Here is a 22,009-nt window from a genome sequence, read left to right as displayed (position 1 = left end):
ATGCAAAATAAAAATTAGCAAAATATTACAGGAAAACAAGTTTCCTGATTAAGCTGTGATGAAGTTACTATGCATACATCTTGAGTGGTAAAAGCAGATTTCAACTAACCAACTTTTAGAAAGCAAGGGGAAAACCCTAACCAATGTGAAAGTATTTATCAATAACTTATCTACTACAGATCACACAACTAGACTAATAAATTGTTTATGTATCACTAGGCTGTCCATTAGATTAACAATCAATGCAATTAAATTTTTAACCTACAACTTCACCATGCACAAGAATGCCTCAGGAAGAGAAATCCCCACAAAATATTTTTACCATCTGCAACTAAACTGAGTAACTGCTAACCGCATTAAACTTGATTACAAGGCATTTTTCAAAAGCAGACAGACTGAAAAATCAAAGTTTAACAGTTAGGGAAAAGATATAGAAAGAAACTTCAATGCTAATACTGCAGCCTTAAGCGAGAGGTTCCAATTCTGGTTGTCATTGCACTTACCATTTATGTCCTCCTTTTATACTGAACAGTAAAAAGGGATAGGATATAAGTGAAGGAAGCTTACTTTTCAAAGCTTTTAAGAAACAAAAACAAGGATTAGACACAATTGTTATTTTCCTTCTAAATACATCATTGGCAGAAGACTTCAGTGTGTTATAAGGGTTATGCCAAAAAAGTTTATCAAGACCTGATATGGTAAAAACTATCCACCATTATCATAAAATGCAATTCTCACCAAGAGGCAAGTTTTAAACTCGTAAAAGAGAATAACTTTCCTCTGTACATACAATGGTAATCTGAGATTAGAAGTAACTACCAGATGGAGTCTGTTCACAATAAACAAGTGTTAGTAAGAATAAATAAAAAAATAAGTTGTATAAGAAATTCTACTAAATTGAAAAAAAGATTTGATCTATCATTTTGCAATCTCCAGAAATGGTTTACAATTCTTCTCTGCTGCAAATCTGAAAAGCTTTTCGAACTCCCATTCACACTATACAGCTTAAGTACATGTATCTAAAGACATGTTATAATGAACACCTATGAAATAATAGGCCATGCGAGTTACATAACTGCCCTTATTAGAAACAGTTGCTAAAGAAAGTAAATACACCACTTCTGATTTTGCTTCAATTCTTCCCCTTTTAAAGTTGAAAGGACATTAGAAGTAAAACATAAGTGAACACATGACCAGAATACTAAAGAATAGTCTGAAGACTAGAGAACACTTTTTTAATTCTTGTATATGCCACTTCAACTTCACATGATATTAAAAAACCCACATGTATTATATATTCCTTTTTATAACTTCTAACACTTTTGGTAGTGTTGTCCTGCACAACTAAATATTAGTGTATTAGTTACAGATTAACACACAATTCCACTAATGCAACTCAGTGTGAAAGCTACACTCTTTCCAAAGCAGTCTTGCACCTTTACCTTCTCCCCCCCCCGAAAAATTTCACCATATGAAAGTCACAAAAAAATATGCATAGTGGTTGAAGTGCTTTCCATTTGAACCATTCCTCTTCCTTTCTTACACCACTTTTTTTTGCCATGTCCAGCCCACCGACTCGAAGAGTTTCTATTCACACAGACTTTGGAATTTAAAGATGCAGATAAGCACGAGGATGTCCAAACTGTGGCAAGCAATTCAAGCACAGAGGCTAAGTAACATTATCTCAAGACAGTTGCAAGAAGAAAACCAGCAAAGGTTGCTGTGGCCAACATTATCTAGTTTCCCAGCACCCCAAGCTGTAAGGTTTAGGCCACAATCTCCTAACAGTAATGGAATCTGAGGGAGCTACTCCCATTGCAAGCCTGAGTTCGCTCCCCAGCTTCCCCTTCCTGCAGCACTCTGCAGTGAGCAGCATGGGTCTCAGAGATCAGTCACAAGAGGGTTTCAACAGGTAGCTTATAGGGTCAGAAAGCCAGGCCACTCCAGATATGCTACGTGAAGATATTAAGATGAAATGAAAATTTGTATTTGGCACTACAGAAGTTACAATCAGTAAGTGCTATTTCTAAATTACATCAGAAAATAGTTACGTACTATTTTACAAACTATGTTTAATAATACATGGGAACACACTAAAGGACATTGAGTTTTGAATTCTTGATCTTCATCACCCCAAATACAAGACATATTGAAAGGAGTTGTCTTTCACAATGTGAGCACATATGTAAATAAATGATTGTTTTCTGCTGAAAGTTTCTCAAAACACAATCAGCAAAATTAACTGACAGCTGTTTGTAACAAAGGAACAATTTTGCTTCCTTCCCATCTTTACTAAAAACACTAAGGGGCAGAGAATGGGGAAAAAGCACGTCCTGCTGAGAAAAGGAAATCTTATTTTCTAATTTCTCTTAGGACATACATAATATATTCTTCCCAAACCTACAGAAAATATTACAGTATAACATAAAATAGCTATTTCTTCCACAAAACACAAAATCAGAAAGTAGCTGGGAAACCAGCAGTTTATTTTTGATTTATGTATCAACTTGTACTTGTAAAGGAGAGCAAAACTCTCCTGCAGACTACAGTTGTTGAAAGAATGTAAGAGAGCATTGTGTGGATCACTCATTCACTGCTTCTTCACTAATAGCTGTAACAGTAAAAGGTATCCTTCTCATAATCTAGAGCAAACACAACACAGATTGCATTCCTTTAACTGCTTTGGTTGGTAGAAAAAAAAATCATAGACTTGACCAAAATAGATCATAATTAAAATTTAGAAGCTGACTCCTCTGATAGCACCATTTTGCTAGTCCTGCAGAATGAGTCTTCAGAGGCAAAACACACCTAAATTACTAATATAAATACAGAAATTATAAGCAGAGGGCCTTTTCTTTTCCCACCTTTATAATCTTTCTTTTTTAGTAAAGATTTTGAGGTTCCCCCCCCCAATCTGGTTTTACAGTACAAAGGGGAGAGTGATTTTAGGCACCATATGAAGTTAACATTGCCCATTTTTGTTTCTGAGGTATATTCTTCTTAATAAGTTAAGCATAAACCAAACCAAGCAATTCAAACTAGCTTAACAGCCTGAACTGTTTAAAATCTAAACCTTCAGTCAAACTAGGGTACCTTTTTATGGAAACATTTATTCCCATGACCTGCCATTTACAAAAATTCTACTATTTTATTGCAAAAAATTCATTTCCCAAATCAAAAAAGGGCAAATTATCCAAATACCTTCAACTTAACTGAAATGTTACATCACCAGCTTGTAGGAAAAATAACAGTGATGCCATTGTCAAAGAAAATAACTACACTACTGAAATTGTACCCCTCCATTCACGGGAATGATGGAATACTGAAAGAAAAACAGTATGCAAGAGGGCGGCAGCTCAACAGCTAGTATATAACAATACTAGAATTAAAAAAATTCTTTTACAATTTGGACTTTCATCATAGAATTTTACTTACATTGTCCATGAAATTTGGCTTAAATCCTCCCTCCTGCTGTCGTCGTAATTCCTCCTGTTCCCTCTGACGTAGCATCTCTTCTTCACGACGTCGATGTTCTTCTTCATGTCTAGAATATTTTTCAAAAGCTATGTCAGCTTCAACTCTTGACCTGTTCGGGCTTGCACTCACTCTCAAGAGATGAGATCAAGCATATAAATAAAACTGGTCATTATTTTTTTCTATGGCGTAAGGCACTAAGGTACTCCACCTGATGGGTTTGAAGTTTGTGGGTTTTTTTTTTTAACTGGAATACAGGTAATTACAATACCAGTACACTGTATACCTGTTCTTCCAGCTACATATTGGTAAGCAGTTAAAATAGTCCATTTTTTAACAAGTCACTATGGATTAAAACATTTCAATACTGCCAAAAGACATGTTTTTAACTCTGAAAGGTGTTTGTGTTTTGTTCTTTTTTCTCACTATATTTCTTCTAATATTTAACATAAAAAGTATAAACTCAACCAACATGATACTTTGTCTGTTTTCTCAAATTTTAGAGATGTGAATGCAAATATTTGTATGAATCAAACCTTAAAATTGTTTGCAACATAGCAGAATATCAAGCGAAAATACCCCACAAAAATCTCATGTCAGACTATACATCTGCAATGCTACTATTCCACATGCAGATCACCCGCCCCTAAGTCTCAGAAGCATGCTCGTATCCATTATGGCTCTATTAGAGCTATGTTTCAGTCACAAGGTTAAAATAAATAATAAAAAAATACGTTGAAACATTTCTATACTATTTAGAAAGCTCAGAAATTTACAAAACTAGTAGAGCTGAAATAAATGAAAAAAATAATTAAATACTTGAAACTATTCTTTTATATTAGCATAAGTGAGCACTTTTCTGTTCAAGAACATTAACATCATACATCATGCTTCTGAAAAACAACTTTTTAGCAGCACACACCAGATATCAATTTTATTTGATATCAAAAGCAAGTCTGCAAGCTAGAATATCTAAATTCAGGTAGGCCTACAGCAGCTGCATGCCACACCTCTGCACAGTAGAAGACAAAATACCTCAATTGTATCTGCTTGCGTTTTTGAAGTTCTTGATTTCGAAGTTCTTCCAAACGCCTCAATTCTTCTTGACGTCGCATGAGATCTAACAGGATTAAAAATGTAATAAAGAAAAGCTGCCAATCAGCAGTGTGGCAACGTAAAAAATAGCTACTACTGTCATATTGCAGTTCTAATACTCAGTTTTTAAAGAATTTTCTCAATGCATTTAACTAGTTTCTTCCCCAAAAGTTAAGTCTAGTATAGGAAAAAACACACTGGATTCATGCCTCACAGAAACACGGAAAAATGCAGGACTGGCAAAGCCCCTGAAGCAGGTTATGGAAACAGAAATCTGAAATCCTCAAACACGGAAAATGAGGAAAAAAACTCTCAATCACTTAAATCACATCCTAGTTTACATCTAGAGCAAGGTATCAATTCTCTCACAATGTTGTGTACTGCTAAATTCACAATAGCAAGAAAAATGGTACTATATATATGGGCTTATACCCTCCACTACCTATTGCAGACCACCGCATGGCACACATCAGAAAAAGGCAATACTAACTTCAGGTGCATGGAATCTGAGCCTCCATAGAGGTTTATCCCATGACTCTGCTTGTAGTGACTTACAAATTAGTAACCAGAACGGAAGAGCTGTATCCTCTTAAAAAGCAGCATCCAACTAATAGTAACTACTTTTACTGTACTTGTTTCTGACCAATCACATTATCGGTTTCTGCCTGAAATCTTTAATAAATATGAATTCTACTTTTTTTTAGAAAGCCGTTATTTGCCTTTCCTATCTTCATAGGATATTGGCCACATCACATTATTTACAGACGCCATGAGGAACATTCCACTATACCACCTACTATACGTCTTTTATGCTTTAGTTCAACTAATCCACTCATTTCTCTATGCATTTCTTCACTACTCTAAAGCATCTTTTTTAGCTATGCAAATCACTTTCCTCAAACTTGCATCAGCATATATTCTTACAAACTACAATGTCCAGTACATTTCACTAAAATAACACTTGTTTTCTAACAAAGATTATCAAATTGCTACTCTCACAGCATCTTTATTGTCATTAGAAGTCCTTTCTCAAGCACACTTTGCATGCTTGCCTTTCCAATCTCTTCTGCAAAATTAATATCTGTCACACTTCGATAGAATATGATTACATTGAAGATTCACACAAATCACGAGGTCTCATGGCAAGCGCTGTTGCAAAAAAGCAGCCCTAGCAGGTTTGACCACCGTTATTCCTGATACTCCGGGAGTGCCACAAGCAAACTTTCATTTGGGTTTTTTTTTGTTTGGTTGGTTGGTTGGTTGTGGGGTTTTGTTTGGTTAGGTTGGGTTTTTTTTCTAAATAACGTTTAGATTACTTCAGAGTAAAAGTGCACTTTTTTATTTAAAAATTAACCTTTAGGTTGGTTCAGAGGATTACTGAAATCAAGACCTGATCCATTCTATGCTCAGTATTATCCACTGTTGTAAAAGTTGTTTCCCTGACAGTTCTTTGTTCTTTCAAATTTAAATAGCATTTCCTTTTTCTTGTATTAATACACTGCCACAAGATTTCCTACTTTCTCTCTACCACTAATTCATACAAATTTATCATTTACTCCCCTTTATTCTCAAGGCAGAGAGTCCTACTTTTTCCAGTGCCCTTTTGATTTTTTTCCACAGCATAGTTCTGATTAAAATACTAACTATTTCAGGGAAGGCAATGAAGTTCAACATACCAATTCATGATCCAGTACCATTTGACAATGGCAGAATATTGCAACAAGGCCACACTAGCCAGATGACAATATAGATATAGAAGTTCAGGCTGTGCACAGAACCATTCATATTGAAAAATCTGCAATGATGGTAATTCTGGATTGACATATGTTGGACACAGGCCCTTCCTTTCTCTGAATAAAAAAAACCTGCACTAAAGCAGCTGTGAAAAAAGAGACAGCATTATTATTCGCTTCTGCACTTTCTTGTGCTTACAAAAGGGCACGGTCTTCATTTTACCCTCAACCTTCTGCAGAGCAGAGGGCAGAAGGTAAAAGTGTACTCTCACCTCAGAAGTTAATCCTACAAGCAGGAATGAAGTCCAAAAAGATTTTTAACTTCTTTTAAGCAACTGATTTTTCAGGTCTAAAAATGAAGAACAAATGCCCAGCTTCCATAAGGTAGATAAAGAATGAAGCCTCTGGTTAAATTCAGTCACATTTTCCAGTATTTTCGTAAACTATTTAACCACCATTATGAGGGAATTTTTACAAAAGTCTGAAGCATACAACCAATACATAGATCAGAAACATCATGCCAATTTACTTACACATGGAAACATGTATTCTGCTTTACAAATTACTTCTGACTCAATCTGTCAAAACATGACACTTAAAAGTGAAAAATTACATGTATCAAAAGAAGTCTACCTTCAATATTAATACCATGCAGCAAAAACCTGAGTACTTAAGCCAACATATTCAAGTCCTACTAGCTCTCATAAAGCAACTTCAATAAAACCTTCACCTGCAGTAGTATATGGACTCTAGTTAAAGCTCACCCTTTCTATCTTCTTTTTAGCTCCTGACAATATATCCCATATTTCAGAATAACTCTTTCAATACACCCTTAAATCTGTGCTTTGTGCATCAGGTATACAAAAATGTTATTTCTAGGTTTAAATGCCTCAAAAGTTTTGTTGCATCTTTCTTAAAAGCCCTGCGATGCAATCCCATTAATATAATTAATATTCATGCCACATTCTAACATGGCATATCCAGAGACACTGTTCAGACCAGCAAGATTTAGAAGCAGCTAATGTCTGAAAATAAACACAAGAGAAAATAAACCACCTTATTTTCATACACACTGAAGCAAGGCAGTTGAGATTAAAACAGAAGGAACAGAAGGAATGTTTACTAACCCCTAGAGTTTGGCAAACTAAACATCTGCAAGTGTATGAGCAGAAATCTAATAATCTGAATTATTAGTGGAACAGACTGCCCAAAGAGGTTGTGGAGTCTCCTTCCCTGGAGACATTCAATACCCGCCTGGACATGTTCCTGTGCCCCCTGTTCAAGCAGGGGGCCTGTACAAGATCTCCAGAGAACCCTTCCAACCCCTACCATTCTGTAATTCTGTGAATAAAATTCCAAGTTATTTGGTACCAAAGAAGTACTCTATCAACCAACCAGGGAAAGGAAAAAACCCTCTTCCCACACTAACAAAAAGCATATTTCCTCACTGGAATATTAGTGCCTAAAGCATTCATATTCCCGTGGCCCTTTAACAGGAGTAGTCATTCTCTTCCTTTTCTGTATAGAAGTGGAGCTTAATAGATATTCAAAGAAGGAATATTTTTCCCTTCACAGTATCCTTAAAAGAAATCCTAATATCCACAAAGCATACCTAAGCTGGTCTCCCCAGTTTTACCATCAAAACCTTTTCTATCTTAATAAACAGAACACTGTCATCTTCATTCAGTTTTAAACATGATTAAGACCTGACAATTTAGGAAAAAGTAATCCCTAACACTGCTGACAAGTACAGGCAACAGGCGGATAATTTCTAAAAAAATTAAAGTGTAAGATCTAGAACTGGATTATTAGCCCTGTCAAATATTAGCAATTAATTAATGGTAAACTTACCCAACCTGTATTTTCACCACTTCACCATCTTTACGAAAATCAAACACAAAATTAAAAATATGTGTCCAACTGAAAAGGGGGGGAGGTACTGCATATTATATGCATTGTTGGGTGTTGCTACGGTTAAGTCAGCCTACGCCCAACATGAAAACTGCTTCCATGAAGAAAAAAACCAGGTCATTATCATAGAAGACCCCCTTCTGAAGGAAACACAAGACCCACTATGCAGGCTGGACCCACTTCTTAGGGAAATCCGCTGACTCCCTGGGGCTCAGATTAAAGATGTGAAGAGAAAGCTTCCTACCCTGGTACAGCCCTCAGATTGCTATCCATTATTGATTTCTCAGGTAGGCAGCAATGAAGTTGCAACTAGAAGTCCAAGGGCAATCAAGAGAAACTTCAGGAGACTCGGGATGACTGGTAAAGGCATCAGAAGCACAAGTAGTGCTCTCCTGTGTCCTACCAGTTGCAGGGAATGATGAGGGAAGAAACAGGAAGAGTCAGCAGATCAATACCTGGCCCCAAGCCTGGTGTCACCAGCAGAATTCTGGGGTTTTTTTCATCATAGGGTCATTTATGTGACACCAGGCCTGCTGGCAACAGAGGGGTACACCTGTCTCAAAAGGGGATGAGGATCTTTGCACAGGAGGTAGCAGGGCTCATTGAAAGAGCTTTCAGCTAGATTGGAAGGGGGAAGGGCATAAAACCAGGCTCACTAGAGATAAGCCTGAGGGCAGCATGCCAATATTTGAGGGATGGTGTGCTAGCAAGGCCCTTTGGTCTGCCATCTCAGTGGAGGTAGGGGATGGAGACACATGTGGCAGCAAAGACACAAGGGTTATTGATGTATTAGAAACCATGGAGGCACCCGAGAGTGGTCACATAGGAATTAGGGCTTCTCATCCCAAAAAGGTGGCAGGATCAACAGCCCAGCTGAAGTGCATCTACACCAATGCATGCTGCATGGGCAACAAACAGGAGGAGCTGGAAGCCATTGTGCAGCAGGAAAACTATGATATAGTTGCCATCGTGGAAACACAGTGGGATGCCTTGCACAGCTGGAGTGCTGCAATGTCTGGCTGTAAACTCTTCAGAAGGGATAGGCAAGGAAGGAGACGTGGTGGGGTAGCTCTGTATGTTAGCGAGGGTTCTGACTGTCTAGAGCTTAATGATGGAGATGATAGGGTCGAGCATTTATGGGCAAGAATCGGGGGAGGGCCAACAAGGCAGATAGCATGGTGCAAGTCTGTTACAGACCACCCAACCAGGATGAAGAGACAGACAAAATATTCTATAAGCAGCTGGGAGAAGTTTCACAATCACTAGCCCTTGTTCTCATGGGGAACTTGAACTTATCAGATGTCTGCTGGAAATGCAGTACAGCAGAGAGGAAACAGTCTAGGAGGTTCCTGGAGTGTGTGGAAGATAACTTCCTGACACAGTTGGTGAGTGAGCCAACTAGGGAAGGCACCCCACTGGACCTGTTGTTTGCCAACAGAGAAGGACTTGTGGGTAATGTGACAGCTCGATCACAAAATAAGAGTTTTTGATTCTTGGAGAAGTAAGGAGGGGGGCAGCAGAACTGCCACCTTGGACTGCTGGAGGGCAGACTTTGGCCTGTTTAGGAGCCTGGTTGACAGAGTCCCTTGAAAGGCAGGCCTGAAGGGTGAAGGAGTCCAGGAAGGCTGGACATTCTTCAAGAGGAAATCTTAAAGGCTCAGGAGCAGGCTGTCCCCACGTGCCGAAAGATGAGCCAGTGGGGAAGACCACCAGCCTGGCTGAACAGAGAGCTTTGGCTGGAGTCAGGAGAAAAAGAGGAGAGCTTATGACCTTTGGCAAAAGGGGCAGGCTACTCAGGAGGACTACAAGGATGCCATGAGGTCATGCAGGGAGAGAATTAGAAAGGCCAAAGCCCAGCTAGAACTTCATCTGGCTACTACTGTAAAAGACAGTTAAAAAAAAGTTTCTACAAATACCTTAGCAACAAAAGCAGGGCTAAGGGTAATCTCCATCCTTTACTGGATGCTGGGGGGGGGAACGATAGTGACAAAGGTTGAGGAAAAGGCTGAGGTCCTTAATGCCTTCTTTACCTCAGTCTTTAATAATAAGACCAGTTGTTCACAGGGTACACAGTCCCGAGCTGGAAGATGGGGAGTAGAATGAAGCCCCCATAATCCAAGGGGAAATGATTAGTGACCTGCTACACTACTTAGACACACAAATCTATGGGGCCAGACAGGATCCACCCAAGGGTACTGAGGGAGCTGGTGGAAGTGCTCACCAAGCCACTTTCCATCTTTTATTGGCAGTCCTGGCTAACAGTGGAGGTCCCAGTTGACTGGAAGTTAGCACATGTGATGCCCATCTACAAGAGGGGCTGAAAGGAAGATCCAAGGAACTATAGGCCTGCCAGTCTAACCTCAGTGCTGGGGAAGGTTATGCAGCAGCTCATCTTGAGTGCCATTACATGGCACATACAGGACAACCAGGTGATCAGGCCCAGTCACCATGGGTTTATGAAAGGCAGGTCCTGCTTGACTAACCTGATCTCCTTCTATGGCAGGGTGACCCACCTAGTGGATGAGAAAGAGGCTCTGGGTGTTGTCTACCTGGATTTAGTAAAGCCTCGGACACCGTTTCCCACAGCATTCTTCTGGAGAAACTGGCTGCTCATGGCTTAGATGGGTGTACTCTTTGCTGGGTAAAAAAATTGGCTGAATGGCCAGCCACAAAGAGTTGTGGTGAATGGAGTTAAATTCAGTTGGTGGCCAGTCTGTTGATAGTGACACTCTGGCAAATACATTATATGTATTTGTGTCAGAAGTAGCGTAGCCAGCAGGAGCAGGGCAGTGATTGTGCCCCTGTACTCGGCACTGTTGGAGGTCTGGCCTCACCACTGTGTTCAGGTTTGGGCCCCTCCCTGCAAGAAAGATATTGAGTTGCTAGAGCATGTCCAAAGAAGGGCAACGAAGCTGGTGAAGGGTCTGGAAAACAAGTCTTCTGAGGAGCGGCTGAGGGAGCTGGCATTGCTTAGTCTGGAGAAAAGGCGGCTGACAGGAGACTATATCACCTTCTACAACTACCTGAAAGGAGGTTGTAGTGAGGTGGGTGTTGGTCTCTTCTCCCAGGTAACAAGCAATAGGACAAGAACAAACTGCCTCAAGCTGCACCAGGGGAGGTTTAGATTGGATATTAAGGAAAATTTCTTCACCGAAAGGGTTGGCAAGCATTGGAAGAGGCTGCCCAGGGAAGTGGTTGAGTCACCATCCCTGGTGACTCTTGGATCTTTTGGATGCGGTACTTAGGGACATGGTTTAGTGGTGGAACTGGCAGCACTACGTTAATGGTTGGACTTAATGATCTTAAAGGTCTTTTCCAACCTAAACAATTCTATGTATGATTAACATTCACATTCCTCATCTGTAATATATACCTATGCTTACATGTAAACCAAATGCTTTAACATTTTTTTCTCAGAAAATAAACCAAGAAACAACTTGACCATTGTCATTTCAGGTGCTCCAATAACTATTTGGCATTTCAAAACAGTGTTTTACTGTATTATGCTCTGTATTTCAGTACAAGATCGTATATAAATGGTATGATTTCACACTGAAAGCAAAGCATGCCTATTTAGAAGAAACAGAGTAAATTAATTTTTTCCTAACAAGAACTTCTAGTTGCAGTAGACTTGAGTGCTATATAAAGAAATCAAATATGCTCCTTTTGATCTTTTTCCAGTTACAATAAGTTTTTAAAACAGATTTTAAAGGTTTATGTATTTACATTCAATATACTCAAACATTTACGTGCTTTAATTCTGCCAACCTAGTTAATACTTTAACTCAGCTCATATAGGTATTTTCAACATGTCATTCAAGTCAGCAGAAAAAAATGAAGATAAACCAGTCTCACTCAGGGAAGTCATACTATCAGCAAAAATGTGCTTTAAGAGTAAGCATTAAGTAAAGCCAAATAATTGCAGCAGACAGCTTGTATGAGTTATCTGCATTGAAGTTTTGAAATGCATTCACTACTTAGAATCTCAAGTTCAAATCCCTTCAAAACGACAAGACACTAATTCAGTCTATCAAGCTTGTTGTTTTACTGTCTTAGAATCTAACGCTCTTTGGGATAAGAATTATTTTAGATAGCCATGATCTCCCTTAAATTAAGATTTTAAAATACTACAGTGTTTCACTCATGCAACAAAACTTGAGATGCTTTTTGACAGATGTGCAATATATCTAAACTTCATCCACTCAGGTCTTCCAATTTAGCAGTCACACAGAGGGAACTAAAGTCAAGCAGCAGTTCAACAGTTCTGAACTGGAAAGCAGTGATTGCGCATCCACAGCATTTTGGGAAAAATGTGTTGGGGAGAAGGCTAACAAGCAGAAAGTACCAGATACTCGCCCTGCTACTGCCCTCTCTGCCCAAGACACACAAGCTCCATTCAGCTCCATTCTTTAAGATAGGGCTTGAAAGCAATTGCTAGAAGATTTGATTTCCCCCCACATTAGTAGAAGACGAGATGTCCAAACAATTATGAAAGAGGGATACACGATCTTAAAATTTCAAGAACAACTGAAATTCATGGCAACTGTGAGTTGAGTTCTTATATACATATAATGCTAGGAACCCACCAGATTTCTCAGCTGAGTTTCAAAGGAAAAAAGTAACACTAGCTAGCGTAACATTTAAAATCATACCAGAGGTGCACAGAACAGCCAGAAGTACAAACTATCATTTTCTTCTTCCTGCACATGGCCCACAAACAATACTTAGTCCTATATAGTACCATAAGCAACACCCAAAAATGGAAAATAATTTTACTGATTAGCATGAAGCTACCACTCAATTTCTTTATATAAACCACTTACATAATTTTAAAAAGTGATGAAAACAGACCTAGACAATCACCCCTTTCTCAGTTTCTTAATCGATCTCTGCAAATCATCAAGGAATATGTGTAAGGAGAAATATTACTTCCTTTTTCTTGGTTCAATGCATTTAATTAAATAGCATCTGGCAAAATCTCTAAGTTTAACATACAGTTCAATACGCTATGCAAAGGAAATCTGTCACAAAACAAATAGTACTAGTAGATTATCTGATTTTACCTTGCCTCATCAGCATTAGCTGATGCTCATGTCTAGCTGCTTCCATTTCTGCCTCTAGTTTTTCTTTGGCTTCTCTAATGTTCCTGTCAACCTGTTCACGCTGTTGCTTTTCCATCTCATCAAGAGCCTTCCACCGTGAAGCATACTCAAACTCAAATGTTCCAGGCTGAGCAAAACGTGGAGGCTGTTCTCTTTCCCTAATAAAAATTTTGCAGTTAAAATGTACATAAGGACACATTTAGATTAACAGCTGCAACAGCCAAGAAATTTACAAATAGTCATTTCAAGTGTATATCTGACTTTAAATCAACCTGTCAGATGACTACATTCTAAACCAAAGCTTAATTCAGCTGTTAAGACAAGTAATATGATCAGTGAAATTGTCCAAATAAAGTCTGTTCAATTTACATACTTTTAAGGTAAAAATTCATATTTACATCAGTACAAAATACTAAGCTCCAACACTAGATTAACTGGGATCAACCTTCTAAAGCAAGCACTCAATTCATAAAATGAGTTATTTAAATAAATATTGAAGCTTACTAGACAGCTCAAAATATTAGCCAGAATATCTAAACATTAAAGGTGCCAACATTGTGCTTCACATTCTAATATTGTAACTAACAGCAACACATTTTTAAAAAGTGGTATTCTACAGCCTTACCAGAATAAGCATTTTAGCTTCAAACAACAAGATCTCAAAATGGCAATCAAATTTCAATAAGAAACATTAATATTATCAGAATGGGTGACGACTTTTTCACCTCACAATTAAGACTCACTTTCTCAGGTCATGCTCAAAGTTTTCCCTGAACCATGGAAGCTGCAAAGATTCACACCCTGCTAACTTTACAAACAGTTACGGGGCTGTTCAGAGAATAAAAAATCTGGGCGTATAGGGATCTCTGCAGGATTAGACCACACCCCTAAACCATAAAAGACTATAGCTTAGCTGGCAACAAGCTCCAATTGATTTCAGTGTAGGCCAGGAATTTAGTTACTGTAGTAAATGCGCAGAACATTAAACCAACAAGTCAAGTCTGAATTTTACTATAATTAGGAAACCTTGGCACTAAACAGCACAACGTACAAAACACTATTTCCTGTTACACAAACTCAAAAATAAAAATCAGTATGTATTTACCAAGCTAAGGAATATAAATCATGTTTTATAAAATAAAGCTAAACACAACTTACTTGTGATACTGTTGAGTTTTTTGCATTAGCTTCTCTGGTAGCCCATCTTCATCGTCAAATTGCTCCATTGGTTCCACAACAACAGGTCGAGGTGTTCTGTAAGAGTTTCAGTTGAATAATTGAATCATAAATGAAGCCGTTATTTCAGTATTTTGAGGAAACACTCCAGAAAGCTAACATTTGTTATCTATAATTCCCGTGCCTTGCAAATTCTTCTTAAATCATAGAATTCCAATGGACCCTGATTTTAAGATTATCTTTTAAAATAATTGTTTCTACACCCAAAACCAGCTATTCTGCCTAGGAACAATTTACTTGATGTAGTTCTCTTTACTATGAAATATTTCAAGATTTAAAAAAATCTCAAAACCATCTACATACAATAACAGAATATTCAGAAAGGAACTACCTTTTTGTTTTCATCACTGAGGCAACACAGGGGCCATGATTATACTGGGAAAGTACCAAAACCAAGCAACACAACCTACTCATATTTCCACAAAATATTAGAAGTTACTTCCAAAAGTTACTCTACAATTGAAAACTGCTTGATAATTTGGCATTGATATTCCAGTGATAATTAGAAAAACATTTCTGCTTAATTTATTTTAAAACTCATTCTTTGAACAACCACACTCTCACAAATCAGAATCCTAATTTATCTTCAAAAATACCTTCCTTGAACTCTCATTATCTGGAGTAATTAGATGCAAGTATTAGCCAGTACTGCCAAGTATAGCAGTGTAAGGATCTTGAATTGTGCAAAAAGCTCTCTGCACCCATCTTGGCAACACAGCCTGTAACACACTCCAAGCAGCAAGAAAAGAGCTAGTGACACTATTTTCAAAATGCCTGTGCTTATTTATTGTGTTCCACACCCTTATTTCACTATGCAGGTCTTTTCACAGAAAAAAAATCAATATATTTTAACAACATAGACAGCTGAAAAAGAAAACTTTGGACATTGAGTGAAGATTAGGAAGATGAAGTCTGGAATCACAGAGCACAACTCAGCAACTCTTATTTAAATGCAACTGAACTGCAGTGTTAACAAGTTATGATTTAAAAAAAACTATTTTAAATGGCTAAATTAATGTTTCAAATGCCTAGTTTTGAGATATTTCTCCATGAACTGAAAGCTTTTCTTCTGATCAGGCACAGTTTGCAGTTAAAAATGTAGAATTTTAGATTATGAAGCAAAACACCAGAGTATCATGGCAGCATATTCATGCTAATTATCTTTGCAACTGCGCATTAGGGAACATGTCAGCCACCTAAGCAAGATAAAGATCAAGTGCTTTTTATTCACTCAGGCATGGTTAGACAGTCATTTCAATCCAACAAATCTATCCAGCTGGTAAAACAATAATACCTTTCCTCATATCCTAGCTTCTTTTTCCCTGCCACATCTCTTATGTCAAGAATAACATTCCTGTAACACTGAACTAGATTAGTTCCCTGGTTTGGCTCACTGTGCTTCCATTCAAATACTAATGCCAAGAAAACCCAGGGGATAAGAACAAATTGCTGGCACCTACTGATAACAGTAAAGACATTCAGATTGAATTTACTACGTAGCCAGTAGTGGCACACAATTTATGAGATGATCGCAAGAGGAGCTCCAGACCCTTTCTCCACGTGCAATCTCCTCCTGGCAACATTTTCTCCTGCTTTATTCTCATATCACCCCTGTTAGCAAGCACCTTCACATGCTTAAACAGCCAAAAATGAATGCAACAAGCAGCTGAATACTTTTCTGTTGTTTTAGCAAGCACAAGTGGTTTACGGAAATATTAGGAAGTTCTCAAGCAGAGAAAAGATCAACGGCTCAGCCAGGGCAGGAAGAGAAAATGTACAAGTTCTCCAGTTTGACGCCAGCAAGCTGCCATACTGTGGAACCACAGCCTTAATTTCCCAAGTGAGACTCAGAAAATAAAAACTAAAAAAAGTCCTGAATATCTATCACTTCATGCAGCCTTTAAGAAAGCATTTGAAAATGTCACTAGTGAAAGTGTTAAAGCACAGCAGTTATCAACTCTCTTCAGCGAGTACAAAAATTAAAGATGCAGGAAAGAAGTGCTGTAATTTGCAAGCTTGCTTGCCCTTGAAATACCAAGTTTTCCAGAGATGGTTGCCATAAACTTCTGCAGAATCTAAGGTGGGTTTTTTTTGAAAATGAAAAGTACTTCTGGCCTTTCAAGCCACAAATAAAACTTATGAGAGAGAAATAAACACAGGAAGACTTTCCTGAGTTTATAGACATATGAGCAATGTAGTGCACTGTTTTGCTAAGAAACAGAGGAATATTATTTGTGACATTGTTCCTGGGATCAGGAAGAGTGCAATCAATAAAAAAAGAGTCACTAGAAAAGACCTGCTATATAGAGAAGAAAAATTAATATTGCATATAGACAAGGAAAAGCAAAATGTTGCTATCAGACTCCCATATGGTAATTACAAGTCTTATAAACAGTAAGCAGAAAAAGATGATTTTCCTCACAAAAAAAAACCCACAGTATTTGGGGTATTTATGTGAAACCCTTAATTTCTCACCTAATGGCTTTCATAATTTGAAAATGAAATAAGAACTAGGGACTACTCATTAATTCAGTTTTGTTTCACATCAGAAATATATACTCATACAAATTCAAACAAAAGCCTGTGAACTTACGTTGTTAGCAAGAATGCCCCATCACTGCATCTTTCTAGAGCTTTCCGTGCTGGAGGTTTTGCTGCAAACTCTACGAAACCTTTTCCTGTAGCTCTGCCACGATCATCTACTACAACAACAGCTCTTTCCACTGGGCCAAATTGAGAGAATGCTTGTTCCAGCAGCTCATTAGAAACCACAGGTGAAAGATTCTTGACTGTTAGGGCAGCTCCATGTGTAGCAAATCGAATTCGAAGTGGTCTGCTCTTCAAAATAGTACCATCAAGTTCTGCCTTTGCTATTTCAGCCAGTGTCCTAGATTCCTTTTTCAAGATATAAAATATTTTATATATTTTATTTTCAAAGCAACAGATATCACTTTTGTGGTTCACCCTCACCCACCCCTCCCAGAAAAGTACCAATTTTTTTTTTCTTAACTTGAGCACATTGGCATCAGGGTCATTGAACTATCTATGTCCCCCCTCCAAAAAAAAAAACCACGTAAATTCCCTGTCCACTTATTGGAGGGGGAAAAATAAAAAGCACTTCTCATCCCCTATGATTTATTCTAAAAAATTACATAGGTTAAAAATTTTGTTGCACCAGTAGAGAACTTAAATTCTTATTACGAAGGACGCATCTGTGCTGCTCTGTAAAGGCTTTCAGCAGAGTTGAAAACCTGATACTTTCTCACATTTACCTACTCAAATGTTCATATTCTGCATCCCTAGCTCTATGTAGCAGGAAACAGTATTTTCAAAATTATGCTAACATGTTTTGCGTTTTGGTTTGGGTTTTTGTTTTGGTTTTAAATAGTGAAAATATCACAGTTGGACAAATAATTCGAATTTCATCAACAAATGATGAAATTACCTCCTTTGCTCATGTATTCATTCTTCTCACGTTTATGGGCTTTCTGCACCCACACCCGTAACAGTCTGCATCAATAACCGCCTTTTTTCTCATTTCAGAGATTGTCACCGAGTTTGATACCTACAGTCCCTTACCTTAACATTTAAAGAAATTATTCTTTAGATCATACCCATTTTCTCCACAGTGCAACTGTGGAGATAAACTGTTAAAATTAACATATTCCCTAAACATAACGGAAAAGAGTAGTTCACATAAAAGCTATATCTAATCTGTATCATATAGAAAATTGAGTAATGACATGTAAATATATCGCACTTCCTCCATAAAGTTGCTGTTTCAGGCTGGGGGATTGTCAGGGTAAAATATGTACAGCAGAATGTCACAAGCACTTATCTTTAAGATGACAACCAAAAAGAAAAAAATGCTAACCAGTAAATTATATGGAAAAATAACTCTAGAGACATCCAAAGCACTCTAAAGCTACTCCCAAAACGATATAAATCAGTGCATTCTAGACACGGCAGTCATGAAAACTAATCCTACCCATTAAATTGACATTTAAATACAGTCTCATAAGCTTTTCTGGTTATGCCTTTTTTGCGTGCTTACTTGAGCATATTCGATCAAATATTTCATTATCCCTAAAAACTTAGTCTTGACTGGAGACAAGAAATTTCACCAACCCAAGGTCCCATTTCTTTGCAGTTTTGAGATTACACGTTCTGTTTTCACGATGTGGTATTTCGAAACAAACCTATCCAGTCTTTAAAATTAACGGTCTTTGCATAGACCAAACTTATATTCATAATGAATTCTACAGGCTGAAATTTGCTTCTGCACGAAGAAGGATTTTTTCTAATCGTAAAGTACGATAAATTCTCCCAGTTAAATAAGGAAAGCCTTTACACAGATATTACACCAACAAAGCAGATCGCGCGACCACATCTTCCATTTACTGAAGAACAGGCTGCAGGAGTACCCCTGGTAGCAGCACGTAAACGGTAACTGGTGGAGGGGCCCCGAGACCAGGGGACAACCCCGCAGTGAAGTGCGATCCTAACCGCCAGGGGCTGGGAAGGCTGCTCTCACAATGCAGGCCTCTGGGTTGGATGTGTGGAGGCAAATAGGGGAGGGGGGAGAAGGAAGCTGCGGGAACAGCACTAGCAGCAGACAGAACGAGGGGCAGCCTTTTTTTTTTTTTTTTTTACACCCGCCCGACAAGGCGGGAGGGGGGGACGGGGGGGACACGACACTAAGGGACAGGAGTCTCCCTTTTGCAAAGGCGGTGCCTGGGTTACGGGGCAGCCACAGAGACACACGCGAATCCTCACCAGGCGAATGAAGCCGAAGCCACGGTCCCGGTTGATGAAGACCTCGCTGGGCTCCCCATAGCGCTCGAAGAGGCGCTTGAAATCTTCCTCCGTGATATCAGTAGGCAGATTTCCTACGAACAGCCGGCAACGCTGCGTGTAGCTCTTTTCGCCAGGTTTGAGAAAGCTTTTGATATCGATGGTGAAGCCAACCTCCTGCTCTTCATCTCCACCTTCTTTGCTCGGAACCAGCGCCATGGCCGCCGCTGCCTCGCTCTCCGTTTCTAGGCCCCGCAATCCCTTCAGGTTGCCACCGCCACCGCCACCCCCCACCATGCCCAGCGGCGCCGCCGGGGAGCTATTCTCGATCCGCACTTGCTTCAAGTTCCTATTCGCTGCCATATTCAGACCTCGCTCCTTTCTCGCTGGTTTCCTGGGTGGACGGGGAGCCCCGTTCAGCAGCCACCACCTCCGACCCTCAGCCAATTCAAAATGGCGCCGTCGCCAACCTCGGCGAGTTGTAACGTCCCTGGGGAAAGCCCCGCCCACCACCGCTCGCCCCGCCTTCCCCGCGCAGCGCCGGGCGCAGGGAGGGCTTCCCGCATGCGTGCTCCTGTACGGCGGGGGGCAGGCTGTGGGGGTAGGCAGCCTGTGGCCCGGGCTCCCACAGTCGTTCAGCTGCGGACGCAGGGGAGCCTGCCTCAAGCCGCGGGACATCAGTCCTTCTGTCTGCAGAGGCAGATGCGTACCAGCGGGATGCGCCCAGAAGCTTCCCTGCTAGCTCGGCGCCCTCGGTGCCTGGCCCGCGCGTACGGCGAGCAGCCGCGAACGCAACCATGTTGGATCAGAGTAGTGGCCTTGGGAGCGTTCGCAGCCTGCGAGCACCGCACAGTATGTCCCCAGGCCGAAGAGCCCCTTACTGTGGCCTCCCCTGAGGGAAGGGCAGGCAGGTGGGGTTCCCTGGTGCGGTGCCAGGTCGCTGCGGGAGCGGAGGCAGGCGTGACGGGGGTGGGAGATGCTGAGGCGGCTGCAGTGGAACGGCCCGGGGGAAGGAGCGCCCGAGCGCTGCGGAGTGGCCCAGGGGCGGAGTGGCCCAGGGGCGGAGTGGCCCAGGGGCGGAGTGGCCCAGGGGCGGAGTGGCCCAGGGGCGGAGTGGCCCAGGGGCGGAGTGGCCCAGGGGCGGAGTGGCCCAGGGGCGGAGTGGCCCAGGGGACGGAGTGGCGCGGCAGACAAGAGGGAGGACCTGTGGGCAGCACAGGAGAAGCGTTCGCTGACTTAGATGTGGGAGACAAACCTTCCCTGGCGCAACTTAAGGCCGTTTCCTCTTGTCCTATCCCTAGGAACTTGAGAGAAGAGACCAACACCCACCTCACTGCAACCTCCTTTCAGGCAGTTGTAGAGAACAATAAGGTCTCCCCTCAACATCCTTTAGTCCAGGTTAAAGAACCCCAGTTCCCTCAGCCACTCCTCAGAAGACTTGCTCTCTAGACCCCTTACCAGCTTCGTTGCCTTTCTTTGGACACGCTCCAGCAACTCAAACTGAGGGGCCCAGAACTGCACACAGTATTGGAGGTGCGGCCTCACCAGTGCCGAGTACAGGGGGATGACCACCTCCCTGCTCCTGCTGGCCACACTATTCTTGATAGAAACCAGGATGCTGTTGGCCGCCTTGGCCACCTAGGCACACTGCTGGCTCATGTTCAGCATGATGAATCCTAATGTTGAATCATTAGGATTCAATGACAAGTGTTAAGACAAAAAAGGAGTGACTTAGAGCAAACCAATAGCTTTTTAAAACTGGTAAGCATGTAAAAGGAGTGAAATATGTATAAGAAATGCCATGACTATGCACTGTAGAGAGTGAAAGCTTAGTAGATGGGAAAAGGGAGATGCGCAGTAGTCTACTTAAGTTACTGTCAATGCTGTATAATAAAATTGCCATGTTTTCAGACACAGCTTTCCAAAACAGGTTAGTAATAAAAGCTACAACCATTTAAATAGACAACCATGAGTTCCTCTGTACTACAAAAAAGCCAATAGGAAGAGCAAGGTGTGATTACAAATCCCATCCTATTCTTACATTTCCTTAGCTGTAGCAATGTTGAATAGTAAATGATAATCCAGTAAAATAGATTAATTCCAACTTCCAGAAACAAGAAAATAATATATCGGGGAAAAAAGAGAAATATATATTTAATATGCTCATGCATCCATAGCTTACCTTTGTTAGTCAGACTTGTGGTATAACCATAATGCACATACTTGCACTGTTTTTAAACTTTGTTGATTAGGAGCAATTTGCACATGCCCTACAGTCAAACATTTTAGGGTGATGTACAAAAAGAACCCGATATTTGCTATGCCAAATCACTTCCTCACCTTCACTTACAATGTATTACTTCACATTTTACTCATTCATCAGGACAACCCCAGACAGTTAATCTCCTACCTAAACACCCAGAGCCTTTGTGCCTTGATGATTGCTACGTCTTGCCACTGACACCAGTTAACAAAAAAATGTTTTGAAAGGAGACAAAATGGATCCCTTGAAGTTCTTGTTCTAATGCTTTCCTTCTGTTATAAACATCCACTTAAATTTTTATGATTTACTAATAACAACTGGTATCATGGGAGGAGTTCTGCTAGACTGTTCCAGCCACTCTCCCTAAATTCAATATTTAAGACTTTGAATACAACTGAACT

At 40.1% G+C, this 22,009-nt stretch overlaps 1 protein-coding gene across 8 annotated transcripts in view; it reads right to left on the bottom strand.

The window, feature by feature from the left end:
- Window positions 1–19,826, bottom strand: part of PSPC1 (paraspeckle component 1) — a 67,179-nt gene extending 47,353 nt beyond the window's left edge. For 5 of the 8 annotated variants that reach the window (XR_010371203.1, XR_010371204.1, XR_010371202.1 and 2 more), the window contains exons 1-6: window positions 19,328–19,823; window positions 17,145–17,446; window positions 14,474–14,569; window positions 13,277–13,473; window positions 4,510–4,594; window positions 3,436–3,544 (exon numbers count right to left, since the gene is read on the bottom strand). Coding sequence is in view for 4 of the 8 variants with exons in the window: in XM_064441220.1 (XP_064297290.1) it covers window positions 3,436–3,544; window positions 4,510–4,594; window positions 13,277–13,473; window positions 14,474–14,569; window positions 17,145–17,446; window positions 19,328–19,708 (1,170 nt within the window). In the remaining 4 variants the exon portion in view is untranslated. Of the gene's footprint in view, window positions 1–503; window positions 1,953–3,435; window positions 3,545–4,509; window positions 4,595–13,276; window positions 13,474–14,473; window positions 14,570–17,144; window positions 17,447–19,327 lie in introns of all 8 variants that reach the window. The other 3 variants (XR_010371205.1, XM_064441219.1, XM_064441218.1) reach the window with 3 other exon arrangements.
- Between the last annotated feature and the right edge of the window lie 2,183 nt (window positions 19,827–22,009).

This window comes from Phalacrocorax carbo, chromosome 1, assembly GCF_963921805.1.
Source record: "Phalacrocorax carbo chromosome 1, bPhaCar2.1, whole genome shotgun sequence".
Classification (NCBI taxonomy): domain Eukaryota; kingdom Metazoa; phylum Chordata; class Aves; order Suliformes; family Phalacrocoracidae; genus Phalacrocorax; species Phalacrocorax carbo.
This window is presented reverse-complemented; position numbering and strand designations above follow the sequence as displayed.